Source organism: Anopheles bellator, chromosome 2 (genome assembly GCF_943735745.2).
Source record: "Anopheles bellator chromosome 2, idAnoBellAS_SP24_06.2, whole genome shotgun sequence".
Classification (NCBI taxonomy): domain Eukaryota; kingdom Metazoa; phylum Arthropoda; class Insecta; order Diptera; family Culicidae; genus Anopheles; species Anopheles bellator.
The window spans coordinates 9,189,393-9,211,790 of record NC_071286.1 but is presented as its reverse complement, the minus strand read 5'-3'; the positions used below and the strand labels follow the sequence as shown (position 1 = coordinate 9,211,790).

The window sequence follows — 22,398 nt, the reverse complement described above, 5'->3', positions numbered from 1 at the left end:
CACAGGGGCTACGATTGCTCCCGTTACAGCTTCTGCGCTACCATCTAGACTGACATTTCAGACGTCGGCCGAGGGGTCCCTCGCTGGCGAAGGTGATGAGCAACAGCCCAATTTGTTAATAACTTTTCTGGTTTCAACGTTCGCCGTGGTTGGAAGTAAATAAATTTATGCACATTGAAGAAGCTGTTTGCTACGAGTAAAATGCTATTGATCGAATTCAATTTATTGGTAGTTTCGATTTATTTTATTTTATTTTATGTATTAAATCGCAGACCTTAGATTAACCATGCAACATCACACATTCATTGTGAAAAGAGTTTTACATTATATTCTAATTTATTAGGTTTTAAGAACCACCTTGTTTGGCATCGTCTGCAAATATCCTGTTCCTTTGCTCGCCAAACCACAGCCGGAGAAAATCCCTCTTTTGACAGCTGTCACTCGACGGCAGGATCTTGGTGCTGCAAGCATGCTTTCTAGCTACCCATGCCTCGAAAACCGGTGTGTACAGTTGCAGTGTGATACGTTGTTCTAGCTTTTCGGTTTGTCCTCGTCATCTTTTGCGTATTATCGTGCGTTCGAAAATAGACGCACAGCCGCTCGAGGACGTGCCACAATGAAGAAACAACCCGGCTGGAAGGCCGGTGGTAAGCTTTTGGACAAAACCGTGTTCGGATTTTTCGACAACTTTAGCAACGTCGACGGTGAGGTGCGGATCCGTGGTGCCTGCGATCTGATCGAGTTCCTGCACAAGGATGGTTGCAATACTGGTAGCAAAAAGACTGGCCCAAGCGTTAACGGAACGGCGGTGGCTTCTTCGGTGAGTGAGAACTAGAAGGTGACTCAATGTAGTTGGTCCCATCGTTAACTTTCCCCTGCTTCTTGACAGAAAACGGCTGAAAAGGCGTACACCCTGAAGCGGTTGGTTCGTGGTGTCGGCTCTCCCAGCAATGCCTCGAAGACGGGTTACTATACGGCACTGGTGGGATTTTTGCAACGAGCAAGCGGGCAGGACGATTGCCCTACGATAACGGAACTGTTCGGTCTGGTCAAATCGGAACTGGCCGATAGCGAGCACGACCCGAGCGAGTCGGTTGATGCGAAGGAACGCAATCGGTTTGAGGTGCGGCTCGGCAAAGTCCTTGTTTGTGGTGCTATCATCAAGGCAGGACTAATCGAGAAAGCTAGCGACTCGGAGCTACAAAGCGTGCTTTCCACACTCCGGGCGGCCATGTACAAAATGTTGGTTCCTCTGGTCTGGACTTACCTCAACGAAGTGGCCGCACGGATCAGTGGTGCCAAGTTTGCGAAACTGTTCTGGCCGCTGTTTGAACCGGTACTTAACGTACCTAAGGAACAGCACACGATGGACTCGGTCTACTTTCTGGTGCTCCTGCTCGACGGTCCGCACCGGGAGATGGTAAACAAGAAGTACTTTGTGCGGAACTTTGGTGCTCCTTCGCTGCTGCACGAGAAAGCTTTCCCGTACCTGGGTGAACTCCTGTTCGGGATTGAATCTGCGATGGGCATCAATCATCCGTTCTTCAACTGTCTGTTGGAGAAGTTGCTTAAAATGGAAGCGGCGGTGGTTGGCTTCTGGCGCAATGGAATCGTACCGATGCTGGAAAAGGACGACGAAGAACGTCCTAAATACCGCGACATTGTCTTACCGCAACTGGTCGCTTCGTGGTTCATTCGACTCAAGGATAACTCGGTTGTGCCTGAGTTGCTCTGTCCCGGGATGATGAAAATTTTTTTCGCCAATCTACAGCAGCTGGGCAAATTCAGCGAAGACGTCCGTTCCCTGTATTTAGAGGCGTGTAAAGCGATCGTCGAAACATACCCTAAGCTCGGCGACGAAAGTGTGCGCCTTGCGACGTACCGTTGTCTGACACAGGCCCCGAGTAGCATTCTCATTGAAAAGTATGCCTCGTGCAAGCTTCTACAGAATTTATTGGCCACACTTTCGGTAACCAATTTGAAGATGGTCGCAGGAGAACTAAAAGCGATTGTAATTGACGCCGAACGGCAAGTGGTGGAACGGTCTTACGCCGCACACATGCTCCAGCGTTTGCTCACCCTCAAGCAACTGACCGCAACGGATGAAACCGGGAGCAGCCGGCCTGACGAGTGGCGTGCGAACATGGTTAATTTTTTCTTCACGCTCGGCGTGTTCTACTCCGCAAATGGAGTGACGGTTCTTAAGCCATCGAAACACAATGCGGCCGCACCACAGGAACTGGCTAGTACGGCGCGGGGACTTTTCTTCCATTCACTCGAGCATCGCCACGCGAACCTTGCCGGCGAGCACGACTTTCTGCTTTCGATCGTTCGCCGCGTGCAGGAATCGTTAGAATCACACGGTGGCAAATCCTTGCGAACGGTTCTCTCCGAGGAGCAAAAGGCAAGCTGGGATAGGGTGTACGCCAAGGTAACGGAAACTAGTGACGTTCAGAGCAAAAAGAGCAGTAAAAAGCTCCCCGTTGCTGCGGAAGGCCAGAATAAACTGGAAGTCGTGTTCCACCTACTGTTGATGCAAATGGGACTGCATCTGTTTAGCGAAATGACCGATCTGGCGCACAGTTCCATTGTCGAACTGGAGTGCGTTATGAAGCGGCTCGATGTCAAGTCAAAACAACGCCGCCAAAGGCTATCACTGGGGGCCGAAGAAGCGATGGAACCGGAATGGATCGAAGTGGTTGTGGATCTATTCTTGAACCTTCTGTCGCAAAACTCACTTTTGCTGCGCAAAGTGATTGGGCACGTGTTTCCCCACCTGTCCGGTGCGATGACTCTGGCGGCCTTCAATCAGATTCTTTCGGTGGTCAATCTGAAAGACAAAACGAACCCATTGGCTGCCCAGGGCGATGCGGAGGACGACGAGGAAGAGGATGATGAGGGTGAGTCTGAAGACGACAACGACGATGAGGAAGATACGGCTAATGATAAGAATGACAACGATGATGAGGACGAAGAGGATGAAGAAGACGACGATGAGTTGATGGGAGACGAAGAGGAAGAGGAAACCATCTCGGACAAAATGCGGCAGGCGGTGCAGGCTGCGCTTGGTGGTGCCAATCCGGAGACCGATACGGAATCGCTCGATTTGGACGAGATCGACGAAGAGCAGGGACGCCGGCTGGACGAAGCCCTTGCGGAAGCGTTCCGTTCGTTCCAAAATGGCCGAAAGCAAGGTGGCAAGCAGAAGCCAACCAAAGCTGAACTGCAGATGGACACGGTCTTGACACACTTCCGTATGCGTGTGTTCGATCTGATCGATGCATACCTGAAGCACGCCGGACCGGACATGGCCATCTGTCTCGAGTTGCTGGTGTACGTGTTCGAGATGTTACCCGTCGCGAATCGCGAAGAAACGAAGTATGGCGCCATCCTGAACCGCTACCGGCAGATCTTTGCCGCTCTGACTCGCATCAAACAGTTCCGCAGCGTCGCACCGGCTGTCCAGCTCAACCAGATTTTGCGGGATCTGATCGATAAGGTGGCCAAAGGGGCCCAGTTTCCGGAGCGCAATCAGTACCTGCTGAAGGCATGCCAGTTCATAGTCCTCTGTAGCCAGCTACTGGAGAAGCATAATGATGCGCCGCGAACAAACGGGACGGCGATGGCTAATGGTACGGAGAGCGAGTCGTCGTTGCAAGTTGACAAAGTTTTCGGCAAGCTACTGACTGAGTTCCTCACCCATCGCCATCCACCGATTGCATTCAACGTGTTCCAGAATCTTTTCCGCATGTCTTGGACCGGCAACTGGTATCTGGCGGTGACGCTGACTAGCACCGGCCTTCAGGTAAACACAATTCGTGGCCAGCGAAGAACGCAAGCGCTGCAGCTGCTGCGGGAGTTGTTGAAAAATCGACGGTTCATCAATTCGGACCTACCGCGAGCGGCACCATCCCTGCGGACCATCTGTATCGCCCTTACAAAGTACTTGGCTGATTTGGAAGGAACGGTGGCGAATGGTGACGAAGGCGCCGGTGAACGAACGATCGGGCAGAGCGAGCTGTACGAGCTGCTGCAAGTGTTGCTTGAAATTCACAGTCTTCTCAACAGTCTTCGGCAGTCGGGACAGGAAGAGGCCAAGAAGAAACCCATGCTCCGATGGGAACGGATTGGTGCGCAGGTGCAATCGTTGCGTCGATTCAATCTAAACTCGCAAACCATGGCCAGCTATCGTCAGCTCTGCCAACGGTTGCAGCTAACCCCAATCGCGAATGGAGACGTAACGGTGCCGAAAGCCACTAAAGAAAATGGCAATTCCGAGAAGAAACAGAGCAAAAAGGAAAACAAAAAGGAAAGCAAAAAACTATTGACAAACGGAAAAGAGGACGCGGACGTGGAACAGCAACAGGAACCGAGGACGGTGAATGGTCACGGTGGAGACGAGGAAGAGCCGGCAACGGAGGAGCAACTGAAGCGGAAACGAAAAAAGAAGGATCAAGCCGAAGGGCCGGAAACGTCCTCGAAGAAGGAGAAACGACGACGAAAGGAAGCCCGACTCCAGGTTGCCTCCCAGGGCATGGAGGCAGTTTCATTCGTGTGAAAACAATCGTTCCGAATGTTTTCTGCTAGGCTACGGTCTGTTAGTTGCGATCTAGGTTTTAGGGTAATGTCAGCCCTATTCTTTAAGTTACAACCAGATACCAGAACCAGGAAAAACTAGCATTTCATTTCTTATTGTGCTCTCAACCAAACGGTTTGAGCAAACCAAGCTGATCCACCGCAAATGGTCATTTTCGGTGTTTCTTTCCAAACACAAAAGAAAATATGGTCAATGTTACGATTACTGGGAACAATAAAAGTTGTAAATTACAGATTATTGCTAACACCTTGCCTAGGAACCGCCACGTGTCGTTTACTTCTGGAACGGATAGTAATCCAGTCCGGTGTTGTATTGGAAAACTTTCTTTTTTTTACTCCGCTCGGCCGTACGGATCATTTTCTGCACATCCTTCCGGTACGCTGGCGGTAGCAGTTCTTCGTGAAGCGTACAAGTGATCTCTTGCTGCTGCGTGAAATCGGCCAGATAAATACGTTTTCGGACGATGTCGACGTCGCGCCCGTACTCCTCGTCGAGATCCTCGATCGCCGATGGTGGTGTGTCGAATCTGAACACAAAGTACGATCCGCTCCGGTGGACGACACCATGGGAGCTGGTTTTGAACGGTAGAGGTTTCGTGCCAAGATTGTCCAGCTTCCGTATGACACCCCCCTTGTCGAAGATTGCCGTTGCTGTCCGTTTCAGAGTCGCGATCATGTCCGGCTGGAATTGGTACGGGTCGAATAGAGCAAATGGGGATCGAATGGACCCTTTTGTCGTACTTACCCTGGACATTTGCCGCAAAATCATGGACAATTCGTACGTCGGCATCGTACGAAACAAACTCAATGCGGTTCCGGAACAAATCGCCCACTATTATTCAATCGTTGTACCCAAAACAACACCGGCAATGTGAAAATGACAGGAGTGAGAAATGGAAAAAATATTCTCACGATGTTATTCTCACGGCACCATCCAGTGAGAATGGAATATGATTTTTTTGAAATTATTACCGATTCATTAAGAATTAATTAACGCAATAAAAATAGGATTGCGGTTTCCTGAATAAATGTCTCTTGATTAAAAGAAAATAATAAAATTTTAGGCTATCTCTTAATTTAAGAAACCAAACCACTTCTCATCTGGTGTTCACCGCGACTCACCGACACGAAAAACGGTTTAAGCTCAAGAAGTCCAGTACTAATGACTGTAAAATTCACATACTTTTCAATGAAATGTGACTAAGTTTCATTCTAAACCTTAAGCATTATAAAAAGTTTTGAATAATTTGATACTTTTGTTTTTGTGGAGAACGAATGATATGTTAAACTAAAGTAAACGTTTTGAGTGTTTCACTTCAAGCCAGCTTGAACGCCAAGCAGCGCTTGGTTGGTAAATATCAAAACGCTTTTGACTTGTCATGCTCGTCGCATACACAAAGCCGAGTCAGTGTTTTGCAACAGCAGAAGAATAAAAGTTCCTTGTCCTCAGATATAGTTCTCAGAAAAATCTTTTAGAAATGGGCCAGAATCAGTCGGCCGGAAGTGGCGGTGATAAAAAGGACGATAAAGATAAGAAGAAAAAGTACGAACCACCAATTCCGACACGGGTCGGTAAAAAGAAGCGCAAGGTAAAGGGACCCGATGCGGCCCTAAAGTTGCCACTGGTCACGCCACACACCCGATGTCGGTTGAAGCTGTTGAAACTGGAGCGCATCAAGGACTATCTGCTGATGGAGGAGGAATTCATTCGCAACCAGGAAAGACTGAAGCCACAGGAGGAAAAGATCGAAGAGGAGCGCTCGAAAGTGGACGATCTGCGCGGAACACCAATGTCGGTCGGGACACTGGAGGAGATCATCGACGATAATCATGCGATCGTGTCCACGTCCGTCGGGAGCGAGCACTACGTCAGCATCTTGTCGTTCGTTGACAAAGACCAGCTGGAACCGGGCTGTTCGGTGCTGCTCAACCATAAGGTGCACGCAGTGGTCGGTGTCCTCGGCGATGATACTGACCCTATGGTGACGGTGATGAAACTAGAAAAAGCACCGCAGGAAACGTACGCCGACATCGGTGGGCTGGACACACAGATCCAAGAGATTAAAGAGTCGGTCGAGCTACCGCTTACGCATCCGGAGTACTACGAGGAGATGGGCATCAAGCCTCCGAAGGGTGTGATCCTGTACGGTCCACCCGGAACGGGTAAAACGCTACTGGCGAAGGCGGTGGCCAACCAAACGTCCGCCACGTTCCTGCGAGTGGTGGGCTCGGAGCTGATCCAAAAATACCTCGGCGACGGTCCCAAGCTCGTCCGTGAGTTGTTCCGCGTGGCCGAGGAACATGCCCCTTCGATTGTGTTTATCGACGAGATCGATGCCGTCGGGACGAAGCGATACGATTCGAACTCGGGTGGAGAGCGTGAAATCCAGCGAACCATGTTGGAGCTACTGAACCAACTGGACGGATTTGATTCGAGAGGGGATGTGAAGGTGATCATGGCCACGAATCGCATCGAAACCCTCGATCCCGCCCTCATCCGTCCGGGTCGAATTGACCGTAAAATCGAGTTCCCGTTGCCCGATGAGAAGACGAAACGACGCATCTTTAACATCCACACCGCCCGCATGACTCTGGCCACGGACGTGAATCTTTCCGAGCTGATCATGGCGAAGGACGATCTGTCCGGAGCGGACATTAAGGCCATCTGCACGGAGGCGGGCTTGATGGCACTTCGGGAGCGCCGAATGAAAGTCACCAACGAGGACTTCAAAAAATCGAAGGAAAGTGTGCTCTACCGGAAGAAGGAAGGAACGCCGGAGGGTCTTTACATGTAAATCTGGGCGAACGTATCTCAAGCATAAAAAACAATAAACAATCGTGTTTTCCAACAGATTTAATTTATTCAAATTTGCGCCACATTTTTCTTTGCGTTTAATTTTTTCAGGTCGTCTTAAATTCGACTGTCGAATTGACTACATTTAATTTACAATAGTTAAAATCAACATAAACCTCTTGAAATTGAATTCATTCCATTGCGATTCATTACTGTGAGCGTCGAAACACAAATCAAGCGATCACATTAAGAAGCTTGCTTAAGTAACGACTCGATCATCTGACTGACCCTTCTAGTAAGACACTGTTGAAGCTGTCGGAGGAGCGCATACAATGTTGGGCCAGCAAGAGTGTAGCTTTAGATGTAGTTCCTACAAGTAGTAGTCAGCAGCGTCGATTTAAGTGCGCACACAAGGCCGCATGGCGGGATGAAGATGGAACGATCAGTTAGCGGCTTATTTCATGTCGACGGAATGATCGGTGTTAATTTCGGTTTGCGTGTTCGGTATATTGTGTTGGTAGTACGAAGCCTTAAAGGGTGTGCTTTTAATGGCATGGCGTTGACTTCAAGCAAAATGTTTCGAGCACTTTTGGTTTGATGTAATGGATGAAGGACATGACAGGACATGCTTATAAACTATAAGCAAAGAGTTCTGCAAACTGCCAAGGAACCGGTTTCCTTAAGCACTAAGGGCTCCGGCGTATTTCAACCCACATGTCACATATTAATTAGATCGCAAGCTCTTTTCAATCATGAGGATACATATGCTCCTTACGGCAAACACATTCCGTGCAACCAAAGCTTGTTCTTCAAGCTAGATATTTTTACGACGGCTTAATATGCATTTTAAGACGCCGAACTGAAGGAGACATTAGAAAAAGAAAAACAAGCAGCAGACAGCATTTCTATCTCTGTGATTCTGTGGTCTACCAAAACTTGTTTCGAAGCCTACATCACCTGCCACCTGGAGGCCGAGCGTTAATGATCCGTATAAAGCTTTGAGGTGGCGTTGATCGTAGGGTCAGTTGGTTACCGAGCGTTGAGCCGTCTGGGCCAGTTCATCATTAACGTGTTTTCCGTCGAAAAGTAAACTCCACGTGCGCCGCGTGGGTGTTGCATAAGACATTAGAGCATTAGAGGGACTGTATTAGGCTATGGTTCGCAGTTGACAGTGCTGCGTGTGCTTTCGTGCTAGTCGTGACGTATTTCGTTCGTCTTTGAGTAGTGATTTAATTTTTCTGTTGCTTTCTCATGTTCTGAAATCGTGATTCAGCATCTCTCGGATCTACAAGCGATTGAAAAATGAATATTATGGCACATCGCCTGAAAGGTGCTTTATTGGTACTGACCTCGCTAGCGATATTAATTTCCGACCAAGCTGATGGCCGAACATCGGACAAGCTGAAAGTTACTCTGCCACACGGTGGATCACTCGTTGGGAGATACCTCAACTCCTTCAGCGGTCACGGGATCTTGGCGTTCCTAGGAGTTCCCTACGCGAAACCACCGGTCGGAGAGCTTCGTTTCAAGGTACGTATTTGGATGAACGAGTCCCTGTAGATGGAGAAAAAATTAAAATTACAGCCGATTACAAACCTAGCGTATGGTGTAGCAACAAAGTGTATTTTTCTTGTATTGGTGCACAAAACTGGTTGTGCGTGTCTGGTTGATCTATCTTTCAAAACGTCTTTTTTGTTATGTGCGACAAGCATTAATTAATTGGAGATTGACTAAATAAACACATTCTTCGCAAAGCTCCACTCAATAATACATTTTCATTGCATTTGAGGCAGGCACACATTAGTCTGGTATTATTGAATAGATTGTAGTCAGCATTAACTGCTGATTGCTCGTAGCAATTAGAGTAGGACTAGGGTAGAGAGTAGTGCAGCCTAACCTTGGCAATCAAATATTGAAAACAATTTAAACTTCCCAAAGAAGCGATCATGGCGATCGCCAGACAGAGAAATGAGGCTGCAATAATCGCACGCACGCACGCACGGAAGGGTTAAGCGCGAACGTGCCTCCAAAACGAGTTAGTGTGAAAAAGCCCAAGGCTGAGTGTTCTTTTACTGCTAGTAAATGATGAATGATAATCTGTGGTCAGACCACAGAAGGTTCGCTCTCTGCATACCGCTCATTTGGGAATGAAGAATGAGAATTCTACCTAATTAGACAATAGTTAATAGTTCAATTTGTTATTAAACATGCGCAGCCCTACCAGACTAACGGTTATAAATCGGAACACACAGTTTGTTGCCTTGTTAACTTGAAGCGCTTAACAAAATGTTTAGTCCAAAACAAAAGCTTAAATATGTGTCGGAACTGCGGTTTTCATGGTTCATTTTATATGAGAGCTTTAAGATTAGGCTGTAACCAATGTAAGTTGTTATAACGCAGCAATGGATTGTAGCATTTAAAAGAATCGGTTTCACTGAGAAGCATACCGGTTAATTTAAGTTGTTCATTCTAGTTCTAAAGTTCAAAGTAGTAACGTTCTAAAAGAATATTCCAAATTCTAAAAGTTCTAGTCTAGTTCTAAAGGGCTAGTTCTAAAAGAATATTCTAAATTCTGCTTAGTTTCGGTTAGTTTTCTTTGGAAGAACTTGCATTCGGTTCAACTTTAGCATAGAGACATGGAGACGCCTGGTTGGCAATCGCGTACAACGGACATGCGTCTTGAGAGGGAAGAATCCTTGTGTGACGATTCATGCTTCAAAAGAAGAATACAAAAAAATGAAGATTATTCCCGAAGTACTTTTCAAGGTGATTGACTGAATCTAAATAGCAATGATTCTTTCAAGCATTTTCAGTTTAAGCTACATTTTTTAACCTGTACAAGAATATGGATAAGGGCAATGAGTTTTGAATGTTTTATGACTCCGAATTTCAGTTACTGATGTTTTATAGCTCCTAACTAATCATTCTTTTATGGGCAGGCACCAGTTCCTTTTGGAGGCTGGTCCGGGATTCGGAGCGCCACAATCGATGCACCACTTTGTACCCAACGTGACCCATACCGTCGAGATGAGGAGATCTCCGGTGTGGAAGATTGTCTGCAAATCAACATTTACGTACCCGAACGACGTCGAGAACTGGGACCGTCTGGATCACAGGATCAAACGCCGTTTCCGGTGATGGTGTTCTTCCACGGAGGCGGCTGGCAGTGTGGATCAGGCACACGATTGTTCTATGGTCCTGATTTTCTGCTTGAGCACGATGTCATTTACATCGGGGCAAACTTCCGGCTTGGCCCATTGGGATTCCTGAGCACTGAGCAGGAGGACTGTCCAGGTAATAATGGACTGAAGGATCAAAGCTTGGTTTTGCGATGGATACGAGACAACATAGGCGCTTTCGGTGGGAACCCGAATTTGGTGACCGTGTTCGGCGAGAGTGCCGGTGGAGCCAGCGGAACGTACCACATGATGTCGCCGCTTTCGAAGGGTCTGTTCCAGAGAGTAATCTCGCAGTCCGGCGTTAATTTGGATGCTTGGGCTCAGCCAGCCCATCGCGGTGTGGCTCGGGCACGCTCCATTCAACTGGGCCAGATGCTAAACTGTTCGCAAGGAACTGATGGCCGTTTCGCTGAAATGATGCATTGCTTGCGTGGTGTTTCGGCGGAAGACGTTACCAAAGCGTTTTACGACTTTTACGTAAGGAACATTGGTCGGTCTATTCTCCCTGTCGATGGAATTAAACTAATCCTTTGCTGGATTCTCGCAGGTGTGGGACACGGATCCGATGATTCCTTTTCCACCGGTGGTGGAGCCTAACCTGCCAGGGGCCTTCATTACAAAACATCCACGCGATGAAACCGAACCGCATGCAATTGGGTTACCCTGGATGACTGGTCTTACGCTGGACGAAGGTGCTCTGAAGAGTGCATGTAAGTTTTCTTGTATAGTTAATCAAACATCTTAATAATACTGACCATTTTCCTGTTATACACAGCGCTGATTAACGTACCAAGCCTTCGTCAAAGCTTAAACGAACACTGGGAGCAAGCGTTGCCGATTTCCTTGTACTATGATCACCATGAATCAACACACCAACGAAAGATTACGGACGCAATTAATGAATTTTACTTCAGGAAAAGAAAGCTCGTCAAGGAAACGGAGAAGAATCTCACAAATGTATGTAAACAGCCTCCATAGATAACATCTTGAATTTTACTTGGCTCATGGCTTAAACCATAAAGAAGCATATGTAGGACAAGTTTCTTACGTAGTTTGACTCTTACAGCTCTATTCAGACGCATGGTTCCTCGCCGGCATGGACGAATACATACGAATACGTTTGCTTACCGATAGAACTGATGTAACGTCTCCTCCGAGGACAAATATCGGTCCCACATATGTGTACCTTTTTGCACAGAAGGCATCAGCAAGCTTTACAGAAATATTCGAAGGCGGAAAGGAGAACTACTATGGTACTGCTTGTAACAACAACAACAACTTTTTACATGACATGACAACTTTTTACACTGCTTGCTTGGGTGTGGAATTCTTTTTCCGTTTCGGACGATCATAACTTTTCTATTTCTATCCTTATCGCCAGGAGTGTGCCATGCGGAAGAACTGCAGTACATTTTTCCGATCGCAAAAGACTTGTTCGTGACCGCGGTTCCAACGGAGGCAGAACTGAAGATCCGACGAATCATTACTCGCTTGTGGGTGAACTTTGCTCGTACAGGCAATCCAACGCCAGCAGGGGAAAAGCATGATATTTTACCTCAGTGGCCGGCGACCAATGGTTTTCCGCTCCAGTATCTTCGCATTGGTAGCCTTGATCCATCCAAAGAGCCTCTAGTAGCAATGGAGGTGGGACTGTTTGAAGAACGGTCTGCATTCTGGCGCAAGTTAGGCGCACACACCCCTTCGGTGGCTCTCGACCAGCAAGATAAGGACGAGCTCTGATCATCGAACCAACTTTACTGAGAAGATCAAACTACAGACGAGTGCTGTCCTAACATGTTAAAGAAGCTTTCTAGCAGAGGAAACGTAGTTCAAATGAAATACACATTTACAGAAGTTTTTGGGATCAGTTTGAAACGAAAATCAATTTCTTGCCATTTATTAATGCTTTAAACGAAATACAATACGCAAGACACGAATGCTGCTAATCGTTCATGTCTCTTACATATAGAGTCCCTCCGGCGTTCCTTCCTTCTTCCGGTAGAGCACACTTTCCTTCGATTTTTTGAAGTCCTCGTTGGTGACTTTCATTCGGCGCTCCCGAAGTGCCATCAAGCCCGCCTCCGTGCAGATGGCCTTAATGTCCGCTCCGGACAGATCGTCCTTCGCCATGATCAGCTCGGAGAGATTCACGTCCGTGGCCAGAGTCATGCGGGCGGTGTGGATGTTAAAGATGCGTCGTTTCGTCTTCTCATCGGGCAACGGGAACTCGATTTTACGGTCAATTCGACCCGGACGGATGAGGGCGGGATCGAGGGTTTCGATGCGATTCGTGGCCATGATCACCTTCACATCCCCTCTCGAATCAAATCCGTCCAGTTGGTTCAGTAGCTCCAACATGGTTCGCTGGATTTCACGCTCTCCACCCGAGTTCGAATCGTATCGCTTCGTCCCGACGGCATCGATCTCGTCGATAAACACAATCGAAGGGGCATGTTCCTCGGCCACGCGGAACAACTCACGGACGAGCTTGGGACCGTCGCCGAGGTATTTTTGGATCAGCTCCGAGCCCACCACTCGCAGGAACGTGGCGGACGTTTGGTTGGCCACCGCCTTCGCCAGTAGCGTTTTACCCGTTCCGGGTGGACCGTACAGGATCACACCCTTCGGAGGCTTGATGCCCATCTCCTCGTAGTACTCCGGATGCGTAAGCGGTAGTTCGACCGACTCTTTAATCTCTTGGATCTGTGTGTCCAGCCCACCGATGTCGGCGTACGTTTCCTGCGGTGCTTTTTCTAGTTTCATCACCGTCACCATAGGGTCAGTATCATCGCCGAGGACACCGACCACTGCGTGCACCTTATGGTTGAGCAGCACCGAACAGCCCGGTTCCAGCTGGTCTTTGTCAACGAACGACAAGATGCTGACGTAGTGCTCGCTCCCGACGGACGTGGACACGATCGCATGATTATCGTCGATGATCTCTTCCAGTGTCCCGACCGACATTGGCGTTCCGCGCAGATCGTCCACTTTCGAGCGCTCCTCTTCGATCTTTTCCTCCTGTGGCTTCAGTCTTTCCTGGTTGCGAATGAATTCCTCCTCCATCAGCAGATAGTCCTTGATGCGCTCCAGTTTCAACAGCTTCAACCGACATCGGGTGTGTGGCGTGACCAGTGGCAACTTTAGGGCCGCATCGGGTCCCTTTACCTTGCGCTTCTTTTTACCGACCCGTGTCGGAATTGGTGGTTCGTACTTTTTCTTCTTATCTTTATCGTCCTTTTTATCACCGCCACTTCCGGCCGACTGATTCTGTCCCATTCTGTAATCGGTATGCGCGAGAAATCGGCACAAAAACCGCCCGCACTAAAAGATCGAAAACTAGTTGAACGCAATGACGAGCCAAATTTACCAATTCGCGAGTTGTTTCGTTGCTTCTCACCAGCGATATGACAGATCGTTGACAGCTGTTTCACTTTGTTCGTGTCGAGGCTTTCACGTTGCTCACTGATGATTTGAGGTGCTCACATGTGTTTTGAAAGAAAGCCTCGCCGTGTACCGCGTGTTATCGTAGTTCAAACCCGTTATAGTTAGATTATTATTGGTTTATCACAACTGCACGATGGAATTGTGGAATCGCCTTGATCTAGTTCCTCCTGCTTTGATGAATATGGAATGTAGTTCGAAACACATCAAGAACGGTAAATTCAGTCGTAACCATGTTCCGGTTCTAGAAATTTATTTCAATCTCTACCACCTTTTAGAAATATGCAGCCTGACGGGTACGAGTAGCAAGATGGTTAACTATTTTGCAGCGTTATACAAATTCGAAAAAGCCGCGGCGTACCTTTCTCGGTTTTGCTACAAGTGGAAAGACCGTCTGCGCAATATGCACGGGTTCCAGATCATGCGCCGCATCAACCAGACGCTGCTGCGTATCAAAAACCTCGATCTTTTGCGCGACATTACCAACTTTCACAGTTTCCTTCCCGAGTCTAGCTACATCGAGAAGATGGTGAGCTTACCCGTCCGCTCGAATCTCGAGCATCTGCTTATTCGCTTGCAGGGTATGGCCAAGTTGCTAATGCGCGTCGTGTTGCTTACAAAGGAAGCTGCCCGCTACCAGCTGAAGCAAATTAGTCGAGCTTTTCTTTTCTATCACAACGGCATGTTTCTGGCACTGATGGGAGAACTGTGGCTGTTGGCTAGAAGCATCTGCCGACGGGTTAATATGTACTATGGCGAGCTGTACCCTCACTTGCCGATACTTCCAGAGTGCGCTACGATGGGTGGTTGGCTACCGGCAGGGTACCGCCTTCCAGCGAATTTAGCCGAATGGATCGGTGATCAGTACGAGGAAGAGATTGTTCGGACTGCCGATGCTGGTGCGGTCATGGCTGATCTCGAGCACTCGAACATTTTTAACCTACTGCAACACCAGGGAACGGACGAGGCCGACGATGCTATAAAACGACTGAATGCAGTAGCTGACGAAGCGGATGGTAATGGACCGGTAGAGGAAGAGAGTCTTACTTCTGTACCAAAAACGATGCTTCTGCAAGCGTTACGATCCGACACGGGCGAGCGGATCGATGCGCCGAAAGCAGCACGTAATACCGCCGGAACCCGGAAAGTGTCGTTCGATCCGTCAAAGCTGAATCACATAAAGTCGAAGTTTCAAGTGAAACAATTCCTCATCGAAGAACGATCGCAGCGGACTGCAAACATGCAGTTGGTGGCCACTGGTTTCGTATCTGAATCACAATTCGGTGATTTTAATGTGCGACTTATGAAAGAGTACAATCGTTTATCTTCCGCGGACTTTGTAAAGTTTTTCAAAGAACAGTTTTTACTGCTAGTAAAGATTGGGGATTGAAACGGTCTAAACAGCGAGTTACTTTGTTTTTATTTGATTTAAACCATTAAATTAATTAAATTCAAATTTAGTCGCAGTTCTCAGATGAACAAACGCATCGCAGGGGCGCAACCGGGGTGGTTCTCTGCGACAGGTAATTCTTGTTCTGTGAATGAAATATACACACTTAATAACATAACCAAGTTGGCCTACAGTTATCTTACCTTTACGAAAGCTTTGAAGTTTTTCCCTCCATTCGGTGCAATGTACGAGCGTTCTCCACATCCGGTTTCCGGTGGTCGATGAGGCACCAGCTTCATGCTTACTTCATTTACACAAGTTACGTCGCGTATATCGTCGAGCCATTTGCCAGTGTAGCTACTTGCATCGTATTCTTCTTGCTTGATTTTAAGCGAGCATTCATCGGGATCTACCTTCGCCAACCACGCCGATGTGGATAACGATAGAGGCTTGATATGCTTCTGATATCGAAAGAACGATGGGTCATTACCGGGAGGAAGTTTTAACCAGTCGATCCCATTGATGCTGCTTGGGTTAGTCAACGAATTAGCAACGGAAACGGCAGTCGTGGATCCTAACTGTCGCTTTGAGGTGCGTTGAGTGGATAGTTCTTGACCGTTGAACGCGAACAGATCGCTATTGCTCGGCGCCGCATTGTTCGACCGTGCACCAACCAGTCGGTTGTTGTTGTGCGATGGCACTTGACTAGCACTGGCCAACGATGTACGCGTACGTTGGTTTTTCCTTTGACCAACCTCGCCGAAATTGAACAGGGCATCAGGATCGTCGTCCAGCTCTAGATTCGGCCTTTTGTGAGCCACCTTTGGTGCTTTCTCCGGTTGACGATTTACCGCCAAAAATCCCGAAGTCGCTAGGTGCAATGATGAAGAACGTGATGGCGGCATTTGCGATAGCGGTGTTTCGGGAATCGTGACCTCATTTGCAGTAGCCGCCGCTACATGTTCATGACGGTCGTTAATCTTCGTTGATTTCAATTTCGCCGAAGACTCACTTACGTCAGCGTCGCAGTTCTTCCTGGGTCGTTTCGATTTCGGCGATACACTAGCTGCGTCATCAGCAGTTTGCTTTTCAGCTGCCTTCTCCGAATCGGCCAACCGTTTCGATAGTCGTCGTGTGACAGGGGCAGGCTCCTCCGGTTCCGATGTCGTACAACTCGACGGTAGTGAAACCGGTGGTCCGGTGTAGTGCATGGATTCGATGTACCCGTTTGCGGGCTGCGTCTCGGGGATGGTGTGAATGACTGCGTTTCCAGCTTGTACGTTTGAAGCTGCCGTTGGTTCTTCGGTACCGTTGGCTAGCACCTGTGTAACGCTTACGGCTGGTCCGAACGGTTGACCAACTTCAACGTTCGATGCGAAGCTGTAATCCGGATTGCAGAACTTCTCCGTCGAAGCGTACAGAATTGCTAGCCCGATTTCACTGTCCGGCACCATCCGACGCCCATTCGCAGACAAGTAGCAAGCGATCTGGTCGAAGCTTTGCGATTGCGACTCATTTCCTTGTTTACCTTTGATCGTAATGACTTCCGGTTTGAGAAAGCGCGATTTAACTATCCTTTCACGCACAGCACAGCAACAAAGTCCGCCGGCCAGCTTGATGATATCATCGTACTGAGTGAACAGAGTGCCGCTGAGAAAAATAAACTGTTTTCCACCAAACAGCTGTCGGCGTGCCGGATTCGGCACGACCAGCCTTGGTACGGTTCTAATGTACGCTTCAGCACACTCCGGTTTGTAGTCGATCGCATTCGGGAGCTCTTTCTTTTCATCTATGGACTGCTCGACTGCCGTGAAGTAATCCGGGGTGACGATCGGCACCTGTCCGACCAGACACTGCAATAACTTCGTTGTGACGGTTATCGTCGGCATGATGAGATGTGTTGCATCAGAAGAAAACGAGGACACCACTTCAATGCCAATTCTTTTCAATACATTCGCGAACTCGGTCGTCATCTGGAAGGTTGACGTAAGGCAACAAAAGTCGGCTCTACCGACTTCCCAGGCGCTGCCAACGAGTCCGAATTGTACTGTGTCACCCGTGGAGACGACAGTCGCTGCTTCAGTCGGAATGCGGGCTTTAGGGTCAATGTTTCCATTTACGTAAGTTCCGTACCGAGAATTGCTATCAGTCACTTTCAGCCCATCTCTGTCCGGTTGTAGAACGGCATGAATCCGGCTGATTGATTTATCATCGTTTATCACCAGATCCGCATTCGTGCGGCCAACTATGTGTTTGTTGCTATTAACCAGGTAGTAAACACAACCTGTCGTAAGGAAATCGGAATGTATCCGTGTTCTATCTGTAGTATACGGGTAAACAGGTATTTACCTGTTTTTAGGCTCCTTAGATACCACATTTAAATCGTAGCACAGCTAATGGACAAAACACAACGGCGAGGCTCGACAACCGCGAACACAGATGAGCAATAGGATCTTCAATCGGGATTCAAAACAAGACAACTGTCAGTTGCTGTGCTGACGGAAGTGACTCACCGATGCCCTGTGGTAACTCACCGATGCCCTGTGGTGTTAACTATTTTGATGATTTTGAGGCCTGGTATCTTTCGAGAAATGAGGAATCGTTGACCGATGGTTTATTGGGGATATAGAAATATAATTGTTACTATTTATTGACGATGTTGACAAATTAACTGGGACAGATTCAAGCTGAGTGAATGATTAAAAATTATACTTGGTCGTTAAAAGTGAACTGTTCACCATTGTGCGGTTCCTCATTTCTGGGCCGTGTATCCATTTGTTGGTTGTTTTCCGATAGTCCTTGACTTGATGCTTGATCTGAACCGTCAACAATCGATGGCGGTGTTTCGGGAATAGTGACCACACTTGCGGCAGCCGCTGGAACATGCTCATTACTCGCAATCACCGTTGATTTCGATTTCTCCGAAGAATCGCTTGCGCTGGCAGTGCAGTTCTTCACGGGTCGTTTCGATTCCTGCGATACGTTAGCTGCGCCATCATCGGTGCGTACACTAGATGCTTCGTCGGCGGTCTGCTCCGAATCGGCTAGCCGTTTTCTGAGTGGCCGTGTGATGCGAACCGAGCGCCGAAACATCGGTTTCGATGTTGAACCTGACGCGGTGTAGTACATAGATTCGTCGTACCCGGACGCAGGGTGCATATCGAAAATGGTAGGGATCGTTGCGAATACCGATTGTATGTTTGAATTTGCCACTGTTTCTTCGGTGCTGTGTGCCAGAAGCTTCGCCTTGCATACGGCTGGCCCGTACGGTTTGCACACTTTTGCGTTCGTCGCGAAGGTGTAATCCGGATTGCAGAGCTTATCTATCGAAGCGTACAATATTGCTAACCATATTTCACTGTCCGGCACCATCCGTCGCCCGTTCATTATAATGTAGCTTTCGAACAAGTTGTAGTTTGACAAATGCGGCTCAGTTGTTGGTTTGCTTTTGATCGCAATCACGTTCGGTTTGAGACAGCGCGATTTGAGGACTTTTTCACGTACAGCACAGCAACAAAGGCCGCCCGCTAGCTTGATTATATCATCGTACTGATTGAACAGCGTGGTACAGAAGAAAATGAATTGTTTTCCCGCGAACATCCGTCGGCGTAAAGGATTCGGTTCGATAAGGTTTGGTGCGCTTCTAATGTACGCTTCAGTACACTCTGGCTTGTAGTCGATCGCATTTGGGAGCTCTTTTCCTCTCTCTATAGACTGCTCGGCTGCCTTTAAGTAATCCGGCGTGACGATCGTTACTTGACCGATCAGACACTGCAACAACTTCGTCGTGACGACGGTTAGCGTCGGCGTGATTAAGTGTGTCACAGCGCAAGAATAGGAGGACACCAGTCGAATGCCAGTCCTTCTCATTAGATTCGCCAGCTCGTTCGTCAATTCGAAGTTTGAAATCAGGCAACGAAAGATAGTCCAGCCGACGGTCCACACGCTTCCGCCGCGTCCAAATTGTACCGTGTCGCCCGGGGAGAGAGCTATCGCTGTTTCTTTCGGAATATGAACTAGCTTGGCAATGTTTCCATTCACGTAAGTGCCGTACTGGGAATCACTGTCGGTTACGTTCAGCCCATCTTCATGTGGCTTCAGTACGGCATGAATCCGGCTGATGGAGTCATCGTCCTTTATCACGAGATCCGCGCATGCCAAGCCCACTGTGTGCTTGCCGGTATGAACCAGGTAATAAACATAACCTACGGCGGGGGAATCACAAGGTATTCGTGTTCTACCAGTTGGATCTTACGCTGGTACTTACCTGTTTTTACATTCGTGAGGTACCACATTTAAAGCGTAGCAATTTTAGTGGGCAATGCAGAATGGCGAGCACAACAATGGCAGACGAAATTTCAGTCACGAAGCAAAACAAGCCTACTGTCAATTTTTGTGTTGTCAAAAGTAAAAATGACTGAGTAGCTGAGTGCCACTGCTGTCAAAACGAAAAACCACGAGTCTCGCTGGGGAATGTTGTGTTGTGAACGCAATTAATTCACGGACAACCCGGAACTGATTGTGTTCAAATAATAAGTGCCCCGCTGTCTGTCGGTGGTATGACGTGATAAAGCTAGTCGGCTAGATCGTTGATGTGTGTGGTTAAGTTATCGACCGAGTTCCGTCGCTGTCATCTCACACTCGAACCGCGATACCAGACGACGATCGACGAAGCGGGACAGACCACAGAGATTTCGAACATTTCATCATGTTCCGACTAGCGGTTACATCACGCGCCTATCTGCAGCTCACGCGGAGGGCCTCGATGCGGGGATTACGTGCGGCCCAAGCCATCCCTACCAGCACCAGTACGACGATCGGTAAACGCACCGCCCATACACTCGGATACAGCACGGCCAGGTTACTGTCCACCTCGCAACCAAAGTTACAGAGCGAAGAGTAAGTAAAATTAGGGTGCGCCAAACTTTGTTGGCGCTTCATGCATGGCGCTATCCTTCCGCCGGTCTGGTCAACGAAGGCAAGTCCATTAAGCGCTAGAAGGGATAGCTTACGGCGGAGGGCTAGTCCCTGTCGGACGCAGTTAAAAGTGAAAGTTGCATGCGCATACCAGCTGAGACAGACAAGCGTCAGCGGTGAAAAACGATGCTCGGCCAGAGTCAAATTATCCCGACTTCGAATCGAGTTTCTTGACCACAGCGATCAAGCATTAATTTAATTTTTGGTACTATTTTTAGACCCATTGCTAAGGGCGTAAATTCGGATAACAACGTACCAATTGATGACAACTGTGTTGGTGAAGCAATTGGCGGTGTCCGCCTTGCTGGATCCAACAGGCAATCAGCATCCTCTACAAATTCTCGTGATTCGAGAATGTGACTTGCAGTTTTTTCCAATTGCCACCTGAATTTGATAAGATCTTGCTGCTAAGCTTGCCTTGCACTGGTATCTAACTGAAGCATCTGATAATGTATTATCACCTTTTGAAGAATGCACTTATTTGCAATCTTTGGAAATCACCCACGGAAGAAAGGTTCAGCACAGGACGGGCCACATTCGAAGCGATGTATTTCATAATAGTTGTTCTCTGTTGTGCTGCCGATAAGATAACGCTTCTATCTTGCAACTTGCGACTCACATCAAATGCCCATTTGCGTATTGTGTTCGAAAAATACCGGAATCCTAAATGTGGTTTTAATGTTTTCTTTTCCAGGGTGGAAGTGACGTTCGTACGAGCCAACGGGGAACGCGTAAAGGCCAAGGGCAAGGTGGGCGACTCGCTGTTGGACGTGGTGGTTAACAATAGTATCGATTTCGAAGGATTCGGTGCTTGCGAGGGGACACTCACCTGCTCGACCTGCCATCTGATTTTCTCCAAGCCGGACTATGATCGGCTACCGGAGAAGCCGAGCGACGAAGAGCTCGATATGCTGGATCTGGCTTACGAGCTGACCGACACCTCGCGGCTCGGCTGCCAGATTACGCTCTCCAAAGACTTACACGGGCTGGAGGTGCGCGTACCTGCTACAATCAACGATGCCAGAAGCTAAAGTGAGGAGAGGGTGGCAGAGGTTCTGTTTCGAGAAAGAGTTTCTGCTGGAAGCAGTTCTCGATCGTTGAATCGCTGGAGAGGGGGTGGAACATGTTTACACGCGTAATGTATTCCTTCCAGTTCGTTCAAAACGTCGCGTTTGCCCCAGGTACTGTTACGTTTTGTTTTTAAGCTGTTCGCTCTAATGTAAATAAATTCAAGCTGCATGAAGTCAAATGTGCCCTTACACGCAGCTCGACGATTCGATCAGATCGAAGATCGGTTCATAATCGAAGCAGTGTGAGCGATCGGTGAGGTAGATTGGCTAGGGGATTAGTTTTTATTCATTATTTTGTGAGCAACCGGGTGGATCGTGGCGAAGCTGTGAATCCACACTATTGCACCGATGCTTGGATCATTTTATGAAACAGAACCAGAATTTAGGCAATTTTTTTAGAAACGCACCAGAATAAAATGAACAGCAACCGATCAATGAAGCAATAGGGATGGTCATTCTCTTTCGCTGTTTAAGGCATCACACAATTACGGGTAATTTTCCATTCTGTTATCAACATTCAAGCGACGGAGAAACACAAACGCAGCGGTGCAATTGGAACGAGAAGAAAAATAAAATGATATCAACCTGTTACAGACATCTCCCTAATCAATTCCATTTGCAAACCTGGGTTCGGTTATCTGCTCGTATTTGTCTGCTAATCTGTTAGCGGGAACATTTATGCAGATGTTGCACTTATCTTTTTTCCCGCAACTGAGGTGTGGCCAATTAATTTGTATGATAATCGTCAAATTTAGTCGCCTCTCTAGTGGCCTTACTTTCTCCAAATGAACCGCGTTGCTTACGGTCGAGCCAACCGGGTAAAACAATTAGAAGTGTACTGATCTCGTCGTTGCGTTGGTATTTTCGCATATTACGCCGGATGTGAAGCTTTGTTAAGGTTCATGGCTGTCGCGCCGATTCGTGTTACTCCGTGGAAGAGATGCCCATTGT

General features: G+C 48.0%; 9 protein-coding genes across 9 annotated transcripts; 5 read left to right on the top strand and 4 right to left on the bottom strand.

Annotated features, from left to right (window-relative positions):
- Positions 1-616: 616 nt before the first annotated feature.
- LOC131208269 (myb-binding protein 1A) lies at positions 617-4,818 on the top strand. Its single transcript, XM_058200932.1, has 2 exons — positions 617-820; positions 890-4,818. Exons 1-2 carry the CDS (start codon positions 617-619, stop codon positions 4,556-4,558), a joined length of 3,873 nt encoding a protein of 1,290 aa, XP_058056915.1. The 3' UTR covers positions 4,559-4,818.
- LOC131208270 (small ribosomal subunit protein bS6m) lies at positions 4,756-5,445 on the bottom strand. Its single transcript, XM_058200933.1, has 2 exons — positions 5,342-5,445; positions 4,756-5,278 (listed from the first exon to the last, which is right to left on the bottom strand). The coding sequence occupies exons 1-2, from the start codon at positions 5,384-5,386 to the stop codon at positions 4,871-4,873; spliced, it is 453 nt and encodes a 150-aa protein (XP_058056916.1). The 5' UTR covers positions 5,387-5,445; the 3' UTR covers positions 4,756-4,870.
- Positions 5,446-6,020: 575 nt separating this feature from the next.
- On the top strand, positions 6,021-7,447 carry LOC131208602 (26S proteasome regulatory subunit 4). The gene has a single exon (XM_058201399.1). The coding sequence runs from the start codon at positions 6,075-6,077 to the stop codon at positions 7,389-7,391; it is 1,317 nt and encodes a 438-aa protein (XP_058057382.1). The 5' UTR covers positions 6,021-6,074; the 3' UTR covers positions 7,392-7,447.
- A 1,188-nt stretch (positions 7,448-8,635) lies between these two features.
- On the top strand, positions 8,636-12,444 carry LOC131209222 (venom carboxylesterase-6-like). The gene is made up of 6 exons (XM_058202233.1): positions 8,636-8,920; positions 10,330-11,046; positions 11,117-11,279; positions 11,345-11,526; positions 11,636-11,822; positions 11,951-12,444. The coding sequence occupies exons 1-6, from the start codon at positions 8,693-8,695 to the stop codon at positions 12,307-12,309; spliced, it is 1,836 nt and encodes a 611-aa protein (XP_058058216.1). The 5' UTR covers positions 8,636-8,692; the 3' UTR covers positions 12,310-12,444.
- Positions 12,433-13,951, bottom strand: LOC131211385 (26S proteasome regulatory subunit 4). The gene has a single exon (XM_058204821.1). The coding sequence runs from the start codon at positions 13,843-13,845 to the stop codon at positions 12,529-12,531; it is 1,317 nt and encodes a 438-aa protein (XP_058060804.1). The 5' UTR covers positions 13,846-13,951; the 3' UTR covers positions 12,433-12,528.
- Positions 13,952-14,085: 134 nt separating this feature from the next.
- On the top strand, positions 14,086-15,405 carry LOC131208942 (uncharacterized). Its single transcript, XM_058201888.1, has 2 exons — positions 14,086-14,225; positions 14,289-15,405. Exons 1-2 carry the CDS (start codon positions 14,147-14,149, stop codon positions 15,398-15,400), a joined length of 1,191 nt encoding a protein of 396 aa, XP_058057871.1. The 5' UTR covers positions 14,086-14,146; the 3' UTR covers positions 15,401-15,405.
- A 13-nt stretch (positions 15,406-15,418) lies between these two features.
- Positions 15,419-17,849, bottom strand: LOC131208941 (nibrin-like). The gene is made up of 3 exons (XM_058201887.1): positions 17,750-17,849; positions 15,604-17,684; positions 15,419-15,545 (listed from the first exon to the last, which is right to left on the bottom strand). Exons 1-3 carry the CDS (start codon positions 17,775-17,777, stop codon positions 15,468-15,470), a joined length of 2,187 nt encoding a protein of 728 aa, XP_058057870.1. The 5' UTR covers positions 17,778-17,849; the 3' UTR covers positions 15,419-15,467.
- A 177-nt stretch (positions 17,850-18,026) lies between these two features.
- On the bottom strand, positions 18,027-19,763 carry LOC131210421 (nibrin-like). Its single transcript, XM_058203666.1, has 2 exons — positions 19,668-19,763; positions 18,027-19,605 (listed from the first exon to the last, which is right to left on the bottom strand). The coding sequence occupies exons 1-2, from the start codon at positions 19,693-19,695 to the stop codon at positions 18,107-18,109; spliced, it is 1,527 nt and encodes a 508-aa protein (XP_058059649.1). The 5' UTR covers positions 19,696-19,763; the 3' UTR covers positions 18,027-18,106.
- A 181-nt stretch (positions 19,764-19,944) lies between these two features.
- On the top strand, positions 19,945-22,031 carry LOC131209470 (adrenodoxin-like protein 2, mitochondrial). The gene is made up of 2 exons (XM_058202547.1): positions 19,945-20,299; positions 21,072-22,031. The coding sequence occupies exons 1-2, from the start codon at positions 20,109-20,111 to the stop codon at positions 21,406-21,408; spliced, it is 528 nt and encodes a 175-aa protein (XP_058058530.1). The 5' UTR covers positions 19,945-20,108; the 3' UTR covers positions 21,409-22,031.
- Positions 22,032-22,398: the final 367 nt, after the last annotated feature.